Here is an 18,441-nt window from a genome sequence, read left to right as displayed (position 1 = left end):
CCCCAAAATATGCTTCTTTAGGATAAGGATTTTTTTTTTTTTGAGCTGATTGTGTCTGAGAAACAGCAGACAACCAGAGAGCTCTGAAAATGGAGAAGTTATCCTCTTGTAAGAGAAACTTGCATTTATAAAGGAAATCTCCATCTGTAAGGATCTCCCCCTCTACACTGGGAGGGAAAAGGGTAACTCTAAATCCAAGAGAATCTTACCAATGGAGGAGACACCAACCTAAATGTGTATAGCAAATCTTACCTTGTACTCCTTACTGTGCTTTTTCTAGTAACTTCCTATAATTGGCCTGCCCACTCCACCCCAATATCTTTCTTTTGTCTTTAGCTGAAGATGGGATTTGACGTGGTGGCTAGGGCTGTCTCAGGGAGTTTACTTATTTTCCCTGAGTATCTCTCATGCATACATGAAGTAAGTAAACATATTGATAAACTGGGTTTTTTTCTGGTTAATTGCCTTTTTTTTTTTACAAGAGTGTCTCAGCCAAGAACTTAGAGGATAGAGGAGAAATTGTTTTTCCTCCCCTACAGTTTCTACAGTGTTCTGGCAAGGGATCACTAAATACTTAGAGAATCCACAGTTTCTCCATATAGCATAATAAACTCATAGGCACCAAATACTCCTCCTGTTCAAACTCACAGTCCTAAATACTCTATTTTCTCAGGAAAAAGGTGCCTGGGGAGGCTTTGAGTAATATAATACTGCCATCTAGCCTCAAAATCTTTAAAGTACATAAAAATATATTGTATGGTTACTATTGGAGGGAAAAGTGTCCTCTTATTTATGTGCAGTAATAAATTTCTATAGAAGAATGACTCAAATAGAGTTAGAAAACAAACATGTATGTATAATGTTTGATAACATATTCCTAACTAGTAAAAATGCCAAAATAATCCTAAAAACAACTAAAATGAAATTGGGAAGTATAGTTTCCAATTTTGTTCTTCTTTTCAAAATTGTACTGGCTGTTCTGGGTCCCTTGAATTCCCATATACATATTAGTGATGAAGTTTTGGGGTTTGGAGCTGACGGCCAAGAAAGAATTCTTGAAGACGTCTTTGGTGCAAAAAGGTGATTTTATTAAAGCACAGGGACAGGATCCATGGGCAGAAAGAGCTGCACTGGGTTTGTGACCGGTAACTCATTATATACCCTCAGGTTGGGAGAGGGTCAGGGACAGTGTGAGTCTCTAAGAAATTTTGGAAGCAAGGTTTCCAGGACCTGGCGGGGGGGGGGGTGGCTAACTGTTGTTAGGAAAACACCATTTATTACCGTTTAGTAAAGCCTCAGTCATGAAACCCTTCAGATGTATATGAGGAGGCCATAATCTTGAAGTATGATTGACAGCATATATGTTGGGGCAGTTGAGATAAAGGAAGTAGACTTACAGGATCCTTGAGATTGGGATAATGTTCAGCTAAGATTCTCTTTTGCCCCCAGCAAAGTGTCATCTTAGAGGCAGCTGAGCTCATAGTGGGAGGTCACTCTGCTGGTTTCAAGGACTTGTCAGTGGGCTGTAGGCAGTAAGAGAGTTTAATTTTTCATTTGCCTTAGTTTCCCACATCACCATGGCAAGCACTTAAATCCCTTTCCTTTTGTTCTTCGATAGCCAGGAGTGTCCATGGAATATCACACGTATTCCACCGGAGGAGGCCGGGGGGGGGGGGGGGGAGGGGGTGGGTGCAGAGTGTGCTGTTAGCCTATACCTTGCCCTCAGTGTGCCCCATGCTCCCTCATCTTTAGGATCATCTTCTCAATTTTTTTAAAGATTTTATTATTTTTAAGTAATCTCTACATCCATCATGGAGCTCAAACTTACAACCCTGAGATCAAGAGTCACATGCCCTACTACTGAGCCAGCCAGGCATCCCTTGTCAATTTCTAAAAAAAAAAAAAAAAAGGGAACGGGGATTCTGGGAAAGATTGCATTGAATCTGCAATCAGTTTAGGGAGTATTGCCATGTTAATATTATCTTCTGATCTGTGAACACAGATGTCTTTCCATTTATTTAAATCTTGAATTTCTCTCAACAATGTTTTATAGTTTTCAGACTTTTTCACTTCTTTTGTTAAATTTATCTCTAAGTATTTTATTCTTTTTTATTGGTAACATAAATGGAATTCTTAATTTCATTTTTGGATTGTTCCTTGCTAGTGTATATAAATCATTTGATTTTTGTATATTGATCTTGTATGTGGAGACTTGTTGAACTCATTTACTAGTTCTAATTTTTTAGTGTATTCCTTAGGACATTCTGTATACAGTATTATATAATGTACAGGTAATGATAGTTTTACTTTCTTACCAACATGGATGCCTTTTATTTCTTTTTCTTCCCTAATTTCCTTGGCTAGAACCTCCACTGCAATGCTGAATAGAAGTGGAAAGAGCAGACATCCTTATCTTGTTTCTCATCTTAGTGGGGAAACATTAGTCTCTCATCATTAAGTATTAGCTTTTTCCTAGATGTTCTTTATCAGGTTGAGGAAGTTCCCTTCTATTCCCAGTTTGTTGAATGTTTTTACCATCAGTGTTGTAAAATGCTTTTTCTGCATCTATTGAAATGATGTGGTTTTTGTCCTTTAGTCTATTGATATATATGTTATAGGCAGAATGATGCCCCCACCCAAAGATGTCCACATTTTAATGCACAGGACCTGAGTATGCTATGTTACATAAGATTGCAAATGGAACTAAAGTTGCTAATCAGTTGACCTTAAAATAGAGATTATCCTGGATTATCTAGGTGGGCTCAGTGTAATCATAAATCTTTGTAAATGGAAGAGGGAGGCAGAAGGAGAATCATAGAGATGGCAACATGGGGACTCTGTCCCATGTTGTTCCATTTGAATATGGAGGAATGCAAGGAATGTGGTGGCCTCTAGAAGCTGGAAAAGTCAAACGTAAATCCTCTCCCTTGAGCCTCCAAAAAGGAATGCTGATCCATTTTAGCCCAATGAGACTTAATTTGGATTCTGACTATATAATAATAAATTTGTGTTGCTTTAAGCCAGTAAGGTTGTAGTAATTTATTACATTAGTAATAAGAAAGTAATACAGTGTATTACATTAATTCATTTTCAGATGTTAAGCCAACCTTTCATTCCTGGGATAGATCCCAGTTGATCATGGCATATGAGCTTTTTTATATGTTGTTAGATTTGATTTGCTAGTGTATTGTTGAGGATTTTTGAGTACATATTTACTAGAGATACGGGTCTGTAGCTTTGTGTGTATGTGATATCTTTATTTGGCATCAGGGCATCAGGGTAATACTGGTCTTACAGAATGAGTTAGGAAGTATTCCCCATTTCGGCTCTTAGTAAAACCACTCCAGCTTTGTTAATAGTTACTGTTTTCATGATACAGCCTTGTCCATCTTTTTGCTTTCAAACTATTTAAAACCTGCCTTTAATCTAGATTTCCTCTATAATAAATGATATTTTTAAAATTTACATTAGAGAGGGGTGCCTGGGTGGCTCAGGTGTTTGGGCATCTGACTTCAGCTGAGGTCATAATCTCACGGTTTGTGGGTTTGAGCCCTGCATCAGGCTCTGTGCTGACAGCTTGGTGCCTGGAGTCTGCTTCAGATTCTGTGTCTCTGCCCCTCCCTCACTCACATTCTGCCTTTCTCGCTCTCTCTCTCAAAAAATAAATAAACATTGGGGCACCTGGCTGGCTCAGTTGGTTAAGTGTCGGACTTCGGCTCAGGTCATGATCTCACAGTTCATGGGTTCAAGCCCCACATCGGGCTCTATGCTGATAGCTCAGAGCCTGGAGACTGCTTCAGATTCTGTGTCTCCCTCTCTCTGTGCCCCTCTCACACTCGCGCACGCTCTCTCTAAAAAAATATAATAATAATTAAAAATAAATAAATAAACATTGAAAAATTTTTTTTCTAAATTTACATTAGAGAGAGCAAGGGGAAGAGGCAGAGGAAGAGAGAGAGGAAGAATCTCACTCTGAGCATGGAGCCTGACATGGGGCTTGATCCCACCACCCTGAGATCATGACCTGAGCCGAAATCAAGAAGAGTTGGACATACCTGAGCCAGCCACCCAGGCGCCCCAATACATTTTTAAAATGTTTATTTATTTTTGAGAGAGAGAGAGGGAAAGAGAGAGCACAAGTGGGGGAGGAGCAGACAGAGAGGGAGACATAGAATCTGAAGCAGACTCTGAGCTGTCAGCACAGAGCCCGACGCAGGGCTCGAACTCAGGAATGTGAGATCAGGACCTGAGCTGAAGTTGGTCGCTTAACTGACTGAGCCACCTAGGACCCCCACCCCTGATATTTATAACAAAATAACTACATTTGTTCACTTACAAGCTGCTTTAAAAAAAAAAAATAGCTGCTGATATAAACCTTTGTTTTTTGAACTATAATTCTCATTTCATACACTCTGGTTCTCTTGCTTGCACTAAATCTTGGCATTTTGGCTTATTTTTGTATTGTTTAAAATCAAATTTAGGGACCATATATTGGGCCCAATTTTTTTCTATTGGTTTGTGAAATCTGTAACTAACAACCACTAACCTAGAAACTTTCCAAGACTAGTTTGGAGATCTGTTGTATTTACAACATAGGCTGTATCTATGGAACAAGTTTGGTAAACTTGTGAATAATTTTTAAAGCAATAACATTTTATCAGTATTTTTGCTTTAATTCATATTTTTAAAAGATCTTATAAAATCAATTTTGCAAAAGAAATGTAAACCATATTAAAACTGCTGCTATACAATATGAATAACTGAGAACATCTAAATGTCCAATAATATAGATTGGTTAAATCATAATGAATTCATATAATAGTTATCGATTAAAAATCATGCTTTATAATAATATTGTATGATGTGGAAATGTTTACCAACCGGTCAAATTGTCCTAGTAACTGCTCCTTCCCCTATCCATTTATATTGCAGCTTTCCAAGGTGCTTTACCACACCTATAGGTTTTCTTTAATCCTGCTCACTCCTTTGTAAATAGTTGTTTCGTTAAACCCTGTTCAAGCACATCACTTTAGTATGTCTGTTTCCCACCAGGACCCTGGGAAAGTTCATACACAGACTAATGGTGAAATTATACCATTACTCTCTGGTTGGTGAAATTAAGATGAAATTACAGAGAAAATAATGAATACCCATTTTTAAAAAGTATTACTATGACATGTGCACTGCAGCTAATAAATGAAGGTTACCATTAATTAAATGTTTTTAGTTGTATGCTATTCTTTGTATATCATGCCCTTTAATCTTTTAAATACCCCTATGAGATATAATAGTTATTATCACCCCTAGTTTATATTGAGGACATATTAAATATTTCTGATTATTGTGAGTTAATATATTGTCATTGTTTTCTTTTGTAGATCATTCACGAGAAGTCCTGGAGCAATTAGTAGGCCCAAACAAACTAAAGCAAGTGACTTGGACTGTTTATTGATGCTTATTGAAGCTTATCAAAGCAATGATCTTCATACTACATTCCCAGGAAACAATGGTTTTTGAGATTGGCTTTCCAATAATGTGGTTTTTGCTTTGAAGTTAACCAGACTCTTAAACATTTTAATAGTGGTATTATTCTATGTTTGTTTGAGGAGTCATTGTTTTTGACATGGTAAGCCTAGCATGCCCTCTGATGTATTCGGGGGTGGGGGTGGGGGGAGTATTGTGTTTGTTTCTTAAATAACAAAGTTTTAAATTACCAGTTTTCCCTGGAGATTTCCTTCTCCTACTTACATATTTGAGCCATTGTAAGAGAAATTTTACCAATATGAATAACCATTAGAATTCGAAGTATCTCTAAAGGCATAATTACCTTCCTAACTATTTTCTGGCCCCTACCTTCCTGAAGTATTTAAGTGCTCATTGGCTAAAAGGAAAGCTGAACATCAGGCCTTTAAATCTTCCCAGAATTCAATATTTCAATAAAAGAAAGAAATATAATAGTTTAATGCCATAAACCCATGACATCATACACCTCAGCCATTCAGCATATGAATGTTACTGAGGCCCTTGCCCAGCCACTTACTTTTTATGGCTACTTTTTCCAAATACGTGCTATGTATCTATGAAATTTCTTCCTTAAAAACTGCATTCAGGAATTTGTAAGAATGAGTAGCTACAAAATATCATTATAGAGGCTGTTTCTAAAGCTCTGTTGGTTTCACATTGTGAAACAAATAGCACAGGTCTTAGTTTTCAAACGTATTGCTCTTTTATTATCATACGTATACAGTGAAATATACAGTGTTTAAACTACCCCCAAATTCAGAATATTCCCTGTGCCATGAGCCTGTCTCAGTGGGACTTTCTTAAAGATTTTCTATTTTAACTCTGAAGTAGTGCAAAAGAAGGGAAGTATAGCATAGGCAAAATTCTTCTACATGTTTAGAAGGAGGGTTTACACAGTCAACTCTATTTCTTGACCTTACTATTGATTACTTTATAAATATGGTATGTTTATAGTATGGATATATATATTGCCCCTCAAAGGTGGTACATATGTATATGTGTAAAATGGGTAAAGCCTGTTTTACCTGTGAATTTTCTTTTAAGTAGGTTCCACCAATGTGGGGCTTGAACTCATAACCCTAAAATTAAGACTCACCTCCTCTACGAACTGAGCCAGCCAGCTACCCCTAAAGACAAATTCAATAAAATTTAATAGTAAATATCAAACAAAGTAGCTTTTTCCTCTCTTGGGGAAACAAGTTTTAAGATCTGAAGATCAGCTTTTTAGGGTCTGTAAAGGATTATCTTCCTAAAGCACTTTGCAGTTTAATATTCTTGACTTTTTATATTGCTGGTTGTATTAGCTATTTCTATTTAAAATTTCAGGACCCCGTGCCTATCTATCTCTATCATCCTCACCTGTTACCTTGATCTCTATTTTTCTCCTTACCATCTATCACCATCTGACATCTTGTCTATTTTTTGTTTACTGTCTGTCTCCCCACCCTAGAATATAAGCTTCACAAAGACAGAAAAAATTTTTTTCCCGTTGCTGTATTCCCAGTACCTAGAACAGTATCTGGTACATAACAAACACCCAATATTTGTTGAATTGATGGACACAGAAAAAAATAAAGGACAAAAATAAATAAATAAAAATAATCTCCGTACTTCCAGTTTCCAGTCTGATGTTATAAAGAGATTGGAAGTCATCACTCCTGTCCTCGAAAGATAAAAGCTGAACAAACTGAAAGTCATTAAGTGCTACAATACTCCTTGTACTATAAGTGGACTCGGCCTAGTCATAAATGTATACCACTAAAAAAAATTTTTTTTAGTATGTATAATTGATATCCTAAGGGAAGAGAGAAAATCATAGAAAATGCTCAATTAAAAGCAGAGAAGGCACAGGGCACCTGGGTGGCTCAGTCAGTTAAGCGTCTGACTTCAGGTCAGGTCATTATCTTGCAGTTGGTGAGTTTGAGCCCCACTTCACGCTCTGTGCTCACAGCTCAGAGCCTGGAGCCTGCTTCGGATTCTTTGTCTCCCTCTCTCTCTGCCCCTCCCCCTGTGCTCTCTCTCTCTCTCTCTCTCAAAAATAAACATTAAAAAAAAATTTTTTTTTTAAAGCAGAGAAGGCAGGGGGCACCTGGGTGGCCCAGTCAGTTAAGCGCCTGGCTTTGGCTCAGATCATGATCTCACAGTACATGAGTTCGAGCCCTGCATCAGGCTCTGTGCTGACAGCGCAAAGCCTGAAACCTGCTTCAGAGTCTGTGTTTCCCTCTCTCTGCCCTCCCCTGCTCACACTCTGTCTCTCGCTCTATCTCTCTCTCAAAAATAAACATTAAACAAAAAAAACTTTAAAGCAGAGAAGGCAGGACAAGAGTAGAACACCAAAAGGAAACCAGGAACTCGGGCAACAAATAGGAAACAGTTACAAATATGGAAGATATTAATCCAACTATATCAATAACCACTTTAAAATTGAATGGTCCTTTTTTATTATTTTTTTTAATGTTTATTTATTTTTGGGGCACCTGGGTGGCTCAGTTGGTTAGGTGTCCAACTTCAGCTCAGGTCATGACCTCACAACTCTGTGGGTTTGAGCCCCGCATCTGGCTCTGCACTGACAGCTCAGAGGCTGGAGCCTGCTTCGGATTCTGTGTCTCCCTCTGTCTCTGCCCCTCCCCTGCTCATGCTCAGTCTCTCTCTCTCTCTCTTTCTCTCAAAAATAAACATTAAAAAACATTTAAAAAATTTAAAAATAAATGTTTATTTTTGAGAGAGAGCACACGCAAGCAGGGGAGGGGCAGAAAGAGGAAGACACAGAATCTCAAGCAGGCTCCATGCTCTGAGCTGTCAGCACAGAGCCCGATGCGGGGCTTGAACCCATGAACCGTGAAATCATGACCTGAGCCGAAGTTGGACATTTAACTGACTGAGCCACCCAGGCGCTCCCTGAATGGTCCTTTTTTAAAAAAAAAAAAGGATTTTTTTAAGTAATGTCTACACTCAACGTGGGGTGAGATCAAGAGTCCCATGCTCCACTAATTGAGCCAGCCAGGCACCACTAAATGTGAATAGTCTTAATACAAACCTGTTTGTTAAACTATGAAGTCCTTCACGGCTCACCATTATATACATGGGAGATTTTAAAATAAGTAACATTTGGATACCTCAACGACCTTCTTGTGCCCTCCCAATAAATCACCAAGAGAGGATAATAGAAGCAGGGTTCGTAGATATTTAGGCTTAAATCTTCTCTTTGTCTCAGGTTAATTTCCACAGTGCTCCAGAGTGTAATTTTCTCCCATTTTTCTTTCTTATCTTGCTAAGAAGGGCAATAATCAGCAGAATACTCTGAATCTTCAAAGGATATGTCAATAAAACTCTTTCCTCTCAAATATCATCCAATGCCATTGTAGCCTATAATTTCTATTAATTTTAACCAAGGCTGAATAAAAATTTACAGTTGATAATGTTTGAGACCAGTAACCAGCAGGAATTAGATGCAGAAGAGTTGTTTCAGTAGGCTGGAATAAATTCTGACTTCCAAGTTCAAGAATCCCAAGTTCCTCTGCAGCCCCAGCTCCAAAATTCCCATCTAATTATCCTATTTTCCTATTTAAGCAACAACTTGTCCTTTACTGCTTTCTGCACATTTCTGCTGTATGACTATAACTGATCACATCTCCTTGGTACCCTAATCCCAGTGGCATGCATGTATTATTAGAAAGCTTACATATAATGCGTATGTTATAAATAATTCCTAAGCAGTGTATAAGAACGTGAGAGCACATTAGAAAGGCTGCATCTTCTACTTCACTTGTAACATATATGATGCTGGTGTTTAGTTTTAAATTAGAGAATAGAAAATGTAGTACATAGGGGCACCTGGGAGGCTCAGTAGGTTAAGCGTCTGATATCAGCTCAGGTCATGATCTCACAGTTCATGAGTTCAAGCCCCGCGTTGCCTTGCTGCTGTCAGGGTGGAGCCCTCTTCAGATTTTGTCCCCCTCTCTCTGCCCTTTGCCCACTTGTGCTCACTGTCTCAAAACTAAACATTAAAAAAAGTAAAAAAAAAAAAAAAAAAAAGGAAAAGAAAGAAAATGTAGTACATATAATTAGTACAAAATTATAAGACCCAAAGGTAAAATCTAGGTCTCCCTCCCACCCCAGTCTACCAGCTATCTGGTACCCTACCCCGAACACAACCACTGTTACCAGTTACTTATTTATCTTTTCAGGGATAGTCTATGTATGTTGCAAGCAAATATGTATTTTATATGTGAACATATATGTAAGTACATATGTATATCTCTTCTATATAAATAGTGGTATACTGTACATATTCTTCTTTACATTCTCATTTATGTCATAGGGTTTTTTCTGATTTATCAGATCCTGACAACCTGGGACATGTAGTGGCAGCATAACCAATTTCTAGCTAACCTTAGCGAGACATAAAGAGGCATCATAAGGTGTCACAGTACAGAGTATGTAGGAAATTCTAGAATCTTTATTTTTATGCATGACTGTCCATTGAGGTCCTATTATATATTATGTACTTTATGCTTTCATTTAATATAATAGCCTTTGAGGTGAGGTTTACTAAGTTTTGTTACAATTTTATAGATGAGGAAATTAGAGCTCAGAGAGCTTTACCTGAAAATCCCAACTAGAAAGTGACAGAGTTGCCTGACTCCAAAGCCCATGTACTCTGTACCATGTTAACTGCATCTTTGATCTTTACAGGTGATTTTTTGGAAATACAGCATTCTTATATATTTTGTATTGTGTTTAATTCAAAGATATATCATATAGTTGTCCTCAACTACACAAACAGACTTTGCTACACTTTCTCATTTCTCTCCACTACTTAAATTACATGTTGCTACCATTTTGGTACTGTCTTTTATAGTTCTATCCCTACAGCAGTAAAACTAGAAAATTGCAGGTAGAGATTTGTATATTTGGCATAATGCAGAACTACGTGACAATGGCTGACAAAACTTTAAGCCTTCACATTTTGGAAACAAGATTTGCCATTTAACAGGAATGGCATGCTCTAAACTGGCAGGTCTCTTAGGAGTAAACCCAAACATAGCTATATTCATCTTAGAAGCACTTGGACAACTCAAGGCCGAAAATCCCATACTGTGCTTGTTGTCAATCCATTGTTTTCCTTCCTAGTAGGCTCTGGAAGTGAATATTCTACCACTTTGTGCAGCTGATGTTGAATGCTATGTCCACTGAACTGGGGTCGCCCAGGGTCACCAATCAGTACTCGAGTTCTGTGAGTCCAAAAGCAACTCTTCAGCCATTGATGAAGACTGTCTGCAAGGTCTTCATCATAAAACATGTCTCCAAGCACAACAAGGTCCCACTTATCTTGTTCCAAATCCAAAATGTTTTTGGTTAAAATTGGAAAAGGATTCAGTTGGTTCAATTCACAATTCAGTGTGATAGCCATTCCTGCAACTTTAAAAAGAACAAAATGCATTGGTATATGCTGGGCAGTTTTGATTCCCTATTGGTTCATTTAAGTGATTCAGAAAATCTCCTAACAATATTTTTTCCCTTTTGTTGTAAGTTGTTTTTTAGGTAAAGCAGTTTACACCAATAGAAACCATTTACTGCTTCAGATATATGAATGGATATCCTGAAAACAAAACAAAACAACACAAAACACCTAAAACTGTGGAGGTTTTAAGGAACATTTGCTGACCTAGAAACCAAGAGGTTTGGTTTGTTAGTCTAGAAGACAGGGAAACAAACCTTGGGCTTGAGCAATGTGGCAAGTTAGAACTGAGACCCCTGTATAAAACAAGATCTTCAAGAGCTAAATCCTCGGTAAAACTGAAAACTAAAAGAAACTCGGATGAAATTAAAACTTACCTGTCTCAACTTGGGTTTTAATGGACTAAAATCTCCCTTAAGAACCCAAGGCCTCTCCTCACTTCGGTTTGGGGTCAAATACACACAACCTACATATTTCAGGAAATTCGCAGCCCAGAAATTAACGTGAGTGCTCCCAGGCTCCCAAGTGGTATCGCCTTGGGATATCTGACAGACATAAATATAAATCCTGTTAAGAAAAATGTACTTAATTCAGGCCTCACAGGATCCTCACAGATAATATCAATATCCCACTGAACATAAGTTCACGATATCAGATTACAAAATACGCATGGAAATAAGCTATCACGTTGAGGCATCTATAGATATTTATCCTGAAAGAAAATAGAGTTTTAAATATTTTTAAATATGAAATCCTTACTAGGGTCTATGTCGTTGGCCAAGATCCTCGATGCCCCGCCCATCTTAGCAGCAATAGCTGTAGCTCCACATCCACTCCCAAGATCCAATACAGACCTTCCTCTGACAACATCAGGATTATCCAAAAGATACCTAAATAGAAAGAAAGAAAAAAAAACACTATCTGAGATGGGAGAAGGTCAGTAAGAAGTATAAAAGAAATGGCGGAGTGCCTGGGTGGCTTGGTCAGTTAAGCGTCCGACTTCGGATCAGGTCATGATCTCACCGTCCAGGAGTTCCAGCCCCGCGTTGGGCTCTGTGCTGACAGCTCAGAGCCTGGAGCCTGTTTCAGATTCTGTGTCTCCCTCTCTCTCTGCTCCTCCCCTGTTCATGCTCTGTCTCTGTCTCAAAAATAAATAAACGTTAAAAAAAAAAATTTTTTTTTTAAATAATAAAAGAAAAAGCCTTTTTTTTTTTAAACTCTACACCAACATGGGGCTTGAACTCATGACCCTAAGATGAAAAGTCACATGCTCTACCAACTGAGCCAGCCAAGCACCCACCAAAAATGTGTCATTTTAAAGTACTGAGCACTTTACTAGGATCCAGAAACTGTTAAGCACCAAGAATATAAGCAGACAAAATACTGCTACAATCAGGACTCAGTAAGTGAGATCCGAAATTCACAGTCTCCTCTTGATTGTTCATCCTAGAATGGTTTTACCTACTGCTAACGTTATAATGACCTGATAAGGCACACAGTCCAGTTCAACTAAAGAATTTGGACCAGGGATAAATAGTTATCAAACAATGAAGATGGATGAGAAACCCTGAAATAATAATTATCAACTGACACTCGACCTTACTAGTGGAAAGTGAAGAACAGCAGGGACTATGGCAAAGTAGGGGTGTCCATGGCCAGGCTAAAGGGAGAGCTGCTACCCCATCTTCAGCGCACTGTTGCCACACAAAATCCCATGTTATCACATAGTCCTGTTTTTCAAGTCAGAGTAGATTTTTACATGAAGTTTTCCAAGTTGTAAAATGTTAGCAACTAATTTTTTGTTTTAAGCTTACAAGGCCAAACAAAACACATCTGTGGGTGCACCGATGTGCAGCCTCTGATTCAGTCTGTTAAGGAATTTGTATTTGAAGTTGATAAACAATCACTTTAATAGACGTCATTTAAAATGTCAATATTTTTAAGGTAGGATGTAAGTGAAGAAAGCATGAAAATTTGCCAACAACAACCAGAAAATCAGAATTGTTTATTAACACCTAGAAAGCTTTCCAATCTTCATTCTCTGAAGAGCCCTATATTTACATTTATTTAATTTACATTTAAAACTATAAGCAACATTAGTTCTGTTAGGCCATATGATACCTATGAATGAGAAGTCCTTATCCTTTTCATTTCAGAGCTCTAGAACCTCAAGGCATAAACAGGTTTAATCATTTACCAATCCAAGAGCAAAGACCAGATTGAAATGCTGCAAGGTCTTGCCTTTGTTTCAGCAGCTGTGTTTTAATAAAAAGCATAGTGTGAATGTGTGAGAAAATGTTCTAAAGAACACCTTTGTGGGTGCCTGGGTGGCTCAGTCGGTTAAGCCTCCAACTCTAGATTTTGGTTCCGGTCATGATATTGAGGTTCATTCATGATCTTGAGGTTTGTGGGATGGAGCCCCAGGACTTGAGCTGACAGCACAGAGCCTGCTTGGGATTTTTTCTCTCCCTCTTTCTCTGCCCCTCTTCTGCTCGAATGTGCTTTCTCTAAAAATAAATAAATACACTTTAAAAAAAAAAAAAAAAGAACACTTTTGCAGTCTGGGGAATTAGGAGACCTTAAAAAATGCAGATTCAGAGGCGCCTGTCTGGCTCAGTCAGTAGAAGTGCAACACTTGGTCTGGGGGACATGAGTTTAAGCCCCACAATGGGCATATGGCTTACTTTAAAAAAAAAAAAAATGCTGATTCAAGTCCAGAGTTCACTTGAGACGTCAATAAGCCACTACAGAAGAGGGAACCTTTGTGGGGCCCACTCATATCTCTTGTTCTTTGAGAGATTAAGATGCAATGATGGAGGGAGTGTGAGGCTCGAGGAGCAATATTTATGAAATTAAACTAGGAAAGCTGAAGGACTGGGGCTTTAGTTTCCATCTAGGAACTCTGCACTGGCCATATATTATGAACCATGAACCTGAGAATAGTGTGAAATTTCCAGATCATTTATAGCTGGCGATGGTCTTCACAGCTGACCCTAGGGTTTCTCTTGGAGAGAGAACTGTCTATGGGGAATTACCTTGATAAGCCTGAAGTAAACTGTTCCAAATTAAACAAACAAGAATTTAGGGATTTACTCTGGTTTTTTGTGAGAAGGAGAATGCAGAAAAAAGGATCTGTAGAAAACAGAAAGGATCTGAATGGTCCTTAAAGGTTCCCATTTCAATTAGGGCAGTACCTAGACAGGGCTTGGCCTCCTGGCCAGTAGATTGCCCAGTAAGGATCGCTGTAGGGCCACAGGTCAGCTCTTTGCCACCAGAACTTGCATCTTGGTGTCAAAAGCCGCAACTGGATCTCAGGAGTGAGGCTGCCTCTGTTGGTGACTTCAGTGTTCTCTTCCAGGAAACCTTTCATCTCAGGATCCAAAACGTTTCCAGTTCTTCTCCAGGGGCTGTGGCTCCAGGGAAACAAGGGAAGACCATTGCTTCTCACAGCTTTCAGAAAGACACCAGAGTGGTTCACAGGAAATGGTGCAAATGTTCTCCCACCCAGGCTCAAAGCCATCAGTCCTTTTCCAAAACACAGGTTCTGTCAGTGATGCTGTTGACAAGAGCTGCCGCTCCTCATGAGGAAGGAAGGGTCTGGCTGCCACACTGATCTCAACTGGAAATCTGTGCGTCTCTAAAAATAGAAATAAAGCTGAAAATTCCAAGGCTCACGGACACGTCCAAATCCCATTACACAGTGAGAAAATATTACAGTGTAAGCTCTGTAGCAGATGATTCACAAGTGCAAGTCCATTTCAGATGGAAGTGTTGGTGCATCAATTTAGGAAAATACAACCTTTCAAAAAGGAAGCCTTTTCACAACAAAAGCCTTTTAATAATTTAGAACAACAAATATACACGCACTTGAATCTGAGAGAAATCCTTGGCAACATGCCTGTTACATAAAGTAAGGTTTACCTTTAAAGTGCTTTCACACATTGAATAAATCACTTACCTTTAAGCACGCACCCTGAACAAAATAAAAGTCTGCGGCTTCAGGAAGCTTAGATTCTAGTGGGTGAGGCAGAGTTATTACCAGGGCAAACACTGGTCTTGCTTTTATGAAGCTTTGCCAAGAGTTGTGGAGGTTAACAAACTATAACTGCCTGTGGACAAAGACATATAAATCATACTGAGTACACTCTATTTCAATAAAAATTGTTGTAGCATAAAACATCAATGTAATCAAGATTCAGATGTTTTCCTTAAAAGAAAACTTTGTGGATTTAATTGTCACAAAAGAATATCAACTCCCAAATATCTTTCTGTAAATATCTCTGATGACTCATCTTTCCCAAGCCTGGGCCAAAAACGCTTGTTCCAACAGAAAAACACCTTGAATGAGAATAAGCGAGAGTAAGGAACAGCAGTTTAAACACGAACTATACACCCAGTTACTTGGGACCTCTGATCTGTTCTACATAAATGTTTTAAATAGTCATATATCCATCCACTCAAATATTTAGAGGAGGGGCCCCAAACTCAAACCCTTACTAGGGTCCAGACTCGTGATGAGTGATGCCAATGGTTGTAACAGAAAGACTGTAGCGAACTGGAGATGGTTTCTCAATAGGCCAAAGAGGCCAGCAAACTGGTCAGGGAAGAACACACTGCCAGATCTTCCCAAGATAATAACCCAGATATTTACACATAAACTCCCACTTGCAAATGCAAGCGATCAATTAAAATATCAAAACACAGGGCAGGCTAAAATACCTGTCAGGCCACTTGTGTGAACTCGGTACAGACTTCCATCGGGTGTTAATCATCTCCGGATCGTGCCCTCGGGATCCCAGGTCTCTAACAGCCTGCCTTCTCTCTGGACTCCTTCTATTAGAAGTATCGGGTCAGCCCTTGAATCGCACAAGCCTAAGCTTAAAAATACAGCAGAACAAACGTGAAACTGGTTTTGGTTTGGGACACCATGTCTTCTAGACCGACGTTTCCCCGTCCCACTCCAGCACCAATGAAGCATCTGTTATGAACACGCGACTTACGTAGAGGACACTTGGTACCTGTATGCACTGTTAAGGAAAGAAGGGGAAGTTCAAAAGGGTAAGTCCCAAATGTGTGTGTGACCACGTTATTTCCCTCCAAGGAGAACAGGAGTCAGCCTTAAAGGGGCAGACACAGTCCTCTTCTTACCAGGCTGGGCTAACAGGGCCCAGGGAAGCTAAGCCCCCGGCCCCAGTGCGTCTTTTCCTGCGTTTTTTAGAAGCGCGCCTGGCGCTTGCGAACCCCCGCGTGGAGGTTGACGCGCTGCTCCGGGTGGCAGAGGGCCCCGCCCTCCTTCCCAGCAGCCTCTCTCTCCCTTTTCCTACCTTTCTTAAAGGGACAGGGCTTCCGGAGGAGGTGGCGCTCCACCTCCCTCTGGGAACCGGGGACCGCCAAACTCTGATTTCTACAAAATCCAGTCAAACTGGAGCATCTGCTTTGTGCCAGGCACGTGTTGGAGAGGAAATAGGTTTCTCTTCCTTTCCTCTACCCTTCAAAGCTTCTTCCAGCTGATCTTAGTCTTAAATTGACATTAAATACATTAACAGAAGAAGACCAAATTGAATTTTGTACCTATGGGGAATGCCAGGTACAGGAGAAATGAAAAGGCAGGAAGATAAAATGAGGATATATGTCATCCTGAACTGAGGAGAAGGGAGTTTGGGACTTCAAAGGGAAGGAAAGCAATTCACAGAAGATGAAAAGGAGTAAATGTTTGGTAAAGAAATGTTTGCTGCCCCATAGGAAACAATGGGACATAGAGAGGAATTTTAAGACTGCTAAATTCCTCCCTAATCACATCTAATTCATCTTATACTATAGTCATCTATGGTGATAGCTCTCTTCTGGAGCAGGTCCTCTTTTTAAATTCTTTTAGGCAGTTAGGGGAGGTCAGTTTCTTCCTGAGTCTTTTTTGTACCTTGATTGTTTTCAGCTCAGAAATAATCTGCAGGCCAAAGTGGCATACCTTGGGGCAATTCCTTCTGAGGCCCTTCACACACTTCTAGGCACCCTGCATAGAATGGTGAGCAAAATAGTCACAGTATAAGCCTTTTATGACGCTTACCTTCAACTGAGATTAAATCATGATGTATGTCTTCCCTTTTACAATAATTTTCATAAATGTACAATGTAAATCTGTTTGCAACCTATATCACTCGATTTCTGGACCCATATGTCCATCTTCCAACCTTCAACTAAATATAGTCCAAAATCAACTCACCATCCCTCCTGACAACAATTAAAACCTGCTCTGCTGTGCCAAAGGAAAGGAAAATTGACCCCAAATGAAAAAACAGACAAACCATGTTTCTGCGTCTTAGTTTGCAGTAGTATCTGGCAGCCACCTTTCAAAATTAGAGCTCGTTGCTTCTGTTTTCCATTTCTGCCCTCAGTTTATGGGGTTTCCCATTTTCCCTGTAAACTGGAACTTCTAGGAACTACTAGAAGGGAATGAAACTGTTACTCCAGTTAACAAGCCCAGATGCATCCTTATCGTTTCCTTCTTGCATGAATAGCTATACTTATTTTAAATTGGTAGGCTACACACCTAGCATTTCTGAGTCATTCTGCCCTAGATTTCCTCTATAAAACTAATGACTGTGAATAAAACTCTATTTATTAACTAGCTACTTTTTAAAAAATTAGCTGTTGATGTAAACCTTTGTTTTCTCAACTATAACTTCTTATTTCCACATGCTCTCCCATTCCCTCACTAGCAATAAACCTTAATACATGTTCAAGATCAATTTGTCAAAGAATTATTTTTAACTAGCTTCTGTGTTCTATCCCAGTGAATAGCATGAACAACCCAATTGTTGCCCAAGACACCAGGGAGAAGAAGCAAGCCTAATGTTGCTACAAAAGAGGATTTGTAGTAAAAATCTAAGTGCTCAAGGGGCGCGTGGGTGGCTCAGTCAGTTTAGCATCAGATTCTTGGTTTCAGCTCAGGTCACCATCTCCCGGTTTCAAGAGTTTGAGCTCTGCGTAGGGCTCTGCACTGACAGTGCCGAGGAAACTGCTTGGGATTCTCTTTCTCCCTGTCTCTCTGCCCCTCCCCAACTCATGTTGTCCCTGTCTCTCTCAAAAATAAATCAATAAACTTTAAAGAAAATCTAAGTGCTCATCACTGAAGATGCATTTAGTAATGTGAAGCTACTTTAACCAACACTTGGAACTAGGTAAAGGGACTGCTCAATGTCCTTTCCACACCTTAATATTTTTTTAAACATTTATTTATTCTTGAGAGAGCTAGCGCATATGAGTGGGGGAGGAGAAGTGACAGGGAGACAGAGGATCCAAAGCTGGCTCCGTGCTGACAGCAGAGAGCCTGATGTGGGGCTCCCAACTCATGAATCCTGAGATCATGACCTGAGCCGAAATCAAGAGCTGGTAGCTTAACCCACTTAGCCACCCAGCTGCCCCAGCCCACCTTAATAATTTTAAAATTGATCCACTTT

At 39.4% G+C, this 18,441-nt stretch overlaps 2 protein-coding genes across 11 annotated transcripts in view; one reads left to right on the top strand and one right to left on the bottom strand.

Moving 5' to 3' along the window:
• The window catches only part of AMN1 (antagonist of mitotic exit network 1 homolog), a 58,337-nt gene extending 46,172 nt beyond the window's left edge, over positions 1-12,165 (top strand). For both annotated transcript variants that reach the window (XM_015074941.3, XM_027035861.2), the window contains one exon: positions 5,379-12,165. In XM_015074941.3, the coding sequence (XP_014930427.1) occupies positions 5,379-5,452 (74 nt within the window). In that variant the 3' untranslated portion in view covers positions 5,453-12,165. The remainder of the gene's footprint in view (positions 1-5,378) is intronic.
• ETFBKMT (electron transfer flavoprotein subunit beta lysine methyltransferase) lies at positions 9,963-16,485 on the bottom strand. 9 transcript variants are annotated; one of them, XM_027035856.2, is made up of 6 exons: positions 15,985-16,485; positions 15,704-15,861; positions 14,943-15,093; positions 14,179-14,621; positions 11,744-11,874; positions 9,963-10,944 (listed from the first exon to the last, which is right to left on the bottom strand). In XM_027035856.2, exons 4-6 carry the CDS (start codon positions 14,502-14,504, stop codon positions 10,601-10,603), a joined length of 801 nt encoding a protein of 266 aa, XP_026891657.1. In that variant the 5' UTR covers positions 14,505-14,621; positions 14,943-15,093; positions 15,704-15,861; positions 15,985-16,485; the 3' UTR covers positions 9,963-10,600. The 9 variants fall into 9 exon arrangements, with proteins under 9 accessions (XP_026891657.1, XP_026891658.1, XP_026891655.1 ...); XM_027035857.2 differs by having other exon boundaries at positions 15,704-15,856; XM_027035854.2 differs by having other exon boundaries at positions 16,003-16,485.
• Between the last annotated feature and the right edge of the window lie 1,956 nt (positions 16,486-18,441).

This window comes from Acinonyx jubatus, chromosome B4 (assembly GCF_027475565.1).
Source record: "Acinonyx jubatus isolate Ajub_Pintada_27869175 chromosome B4, VMU_Ajub_asm_v1.0, whole genome shotgun sequence".
Lineage (NCBI taxonomy): Eukaryota > Metazoa > Chordata > Mammalia > Carnivora > Felidae > Acinonyx > Acinonyx jubatus.
Note: the sequence above shows the minus strand (reverse complement) of the source record. Positions and strands in the feature narration are given on the sequence as shown.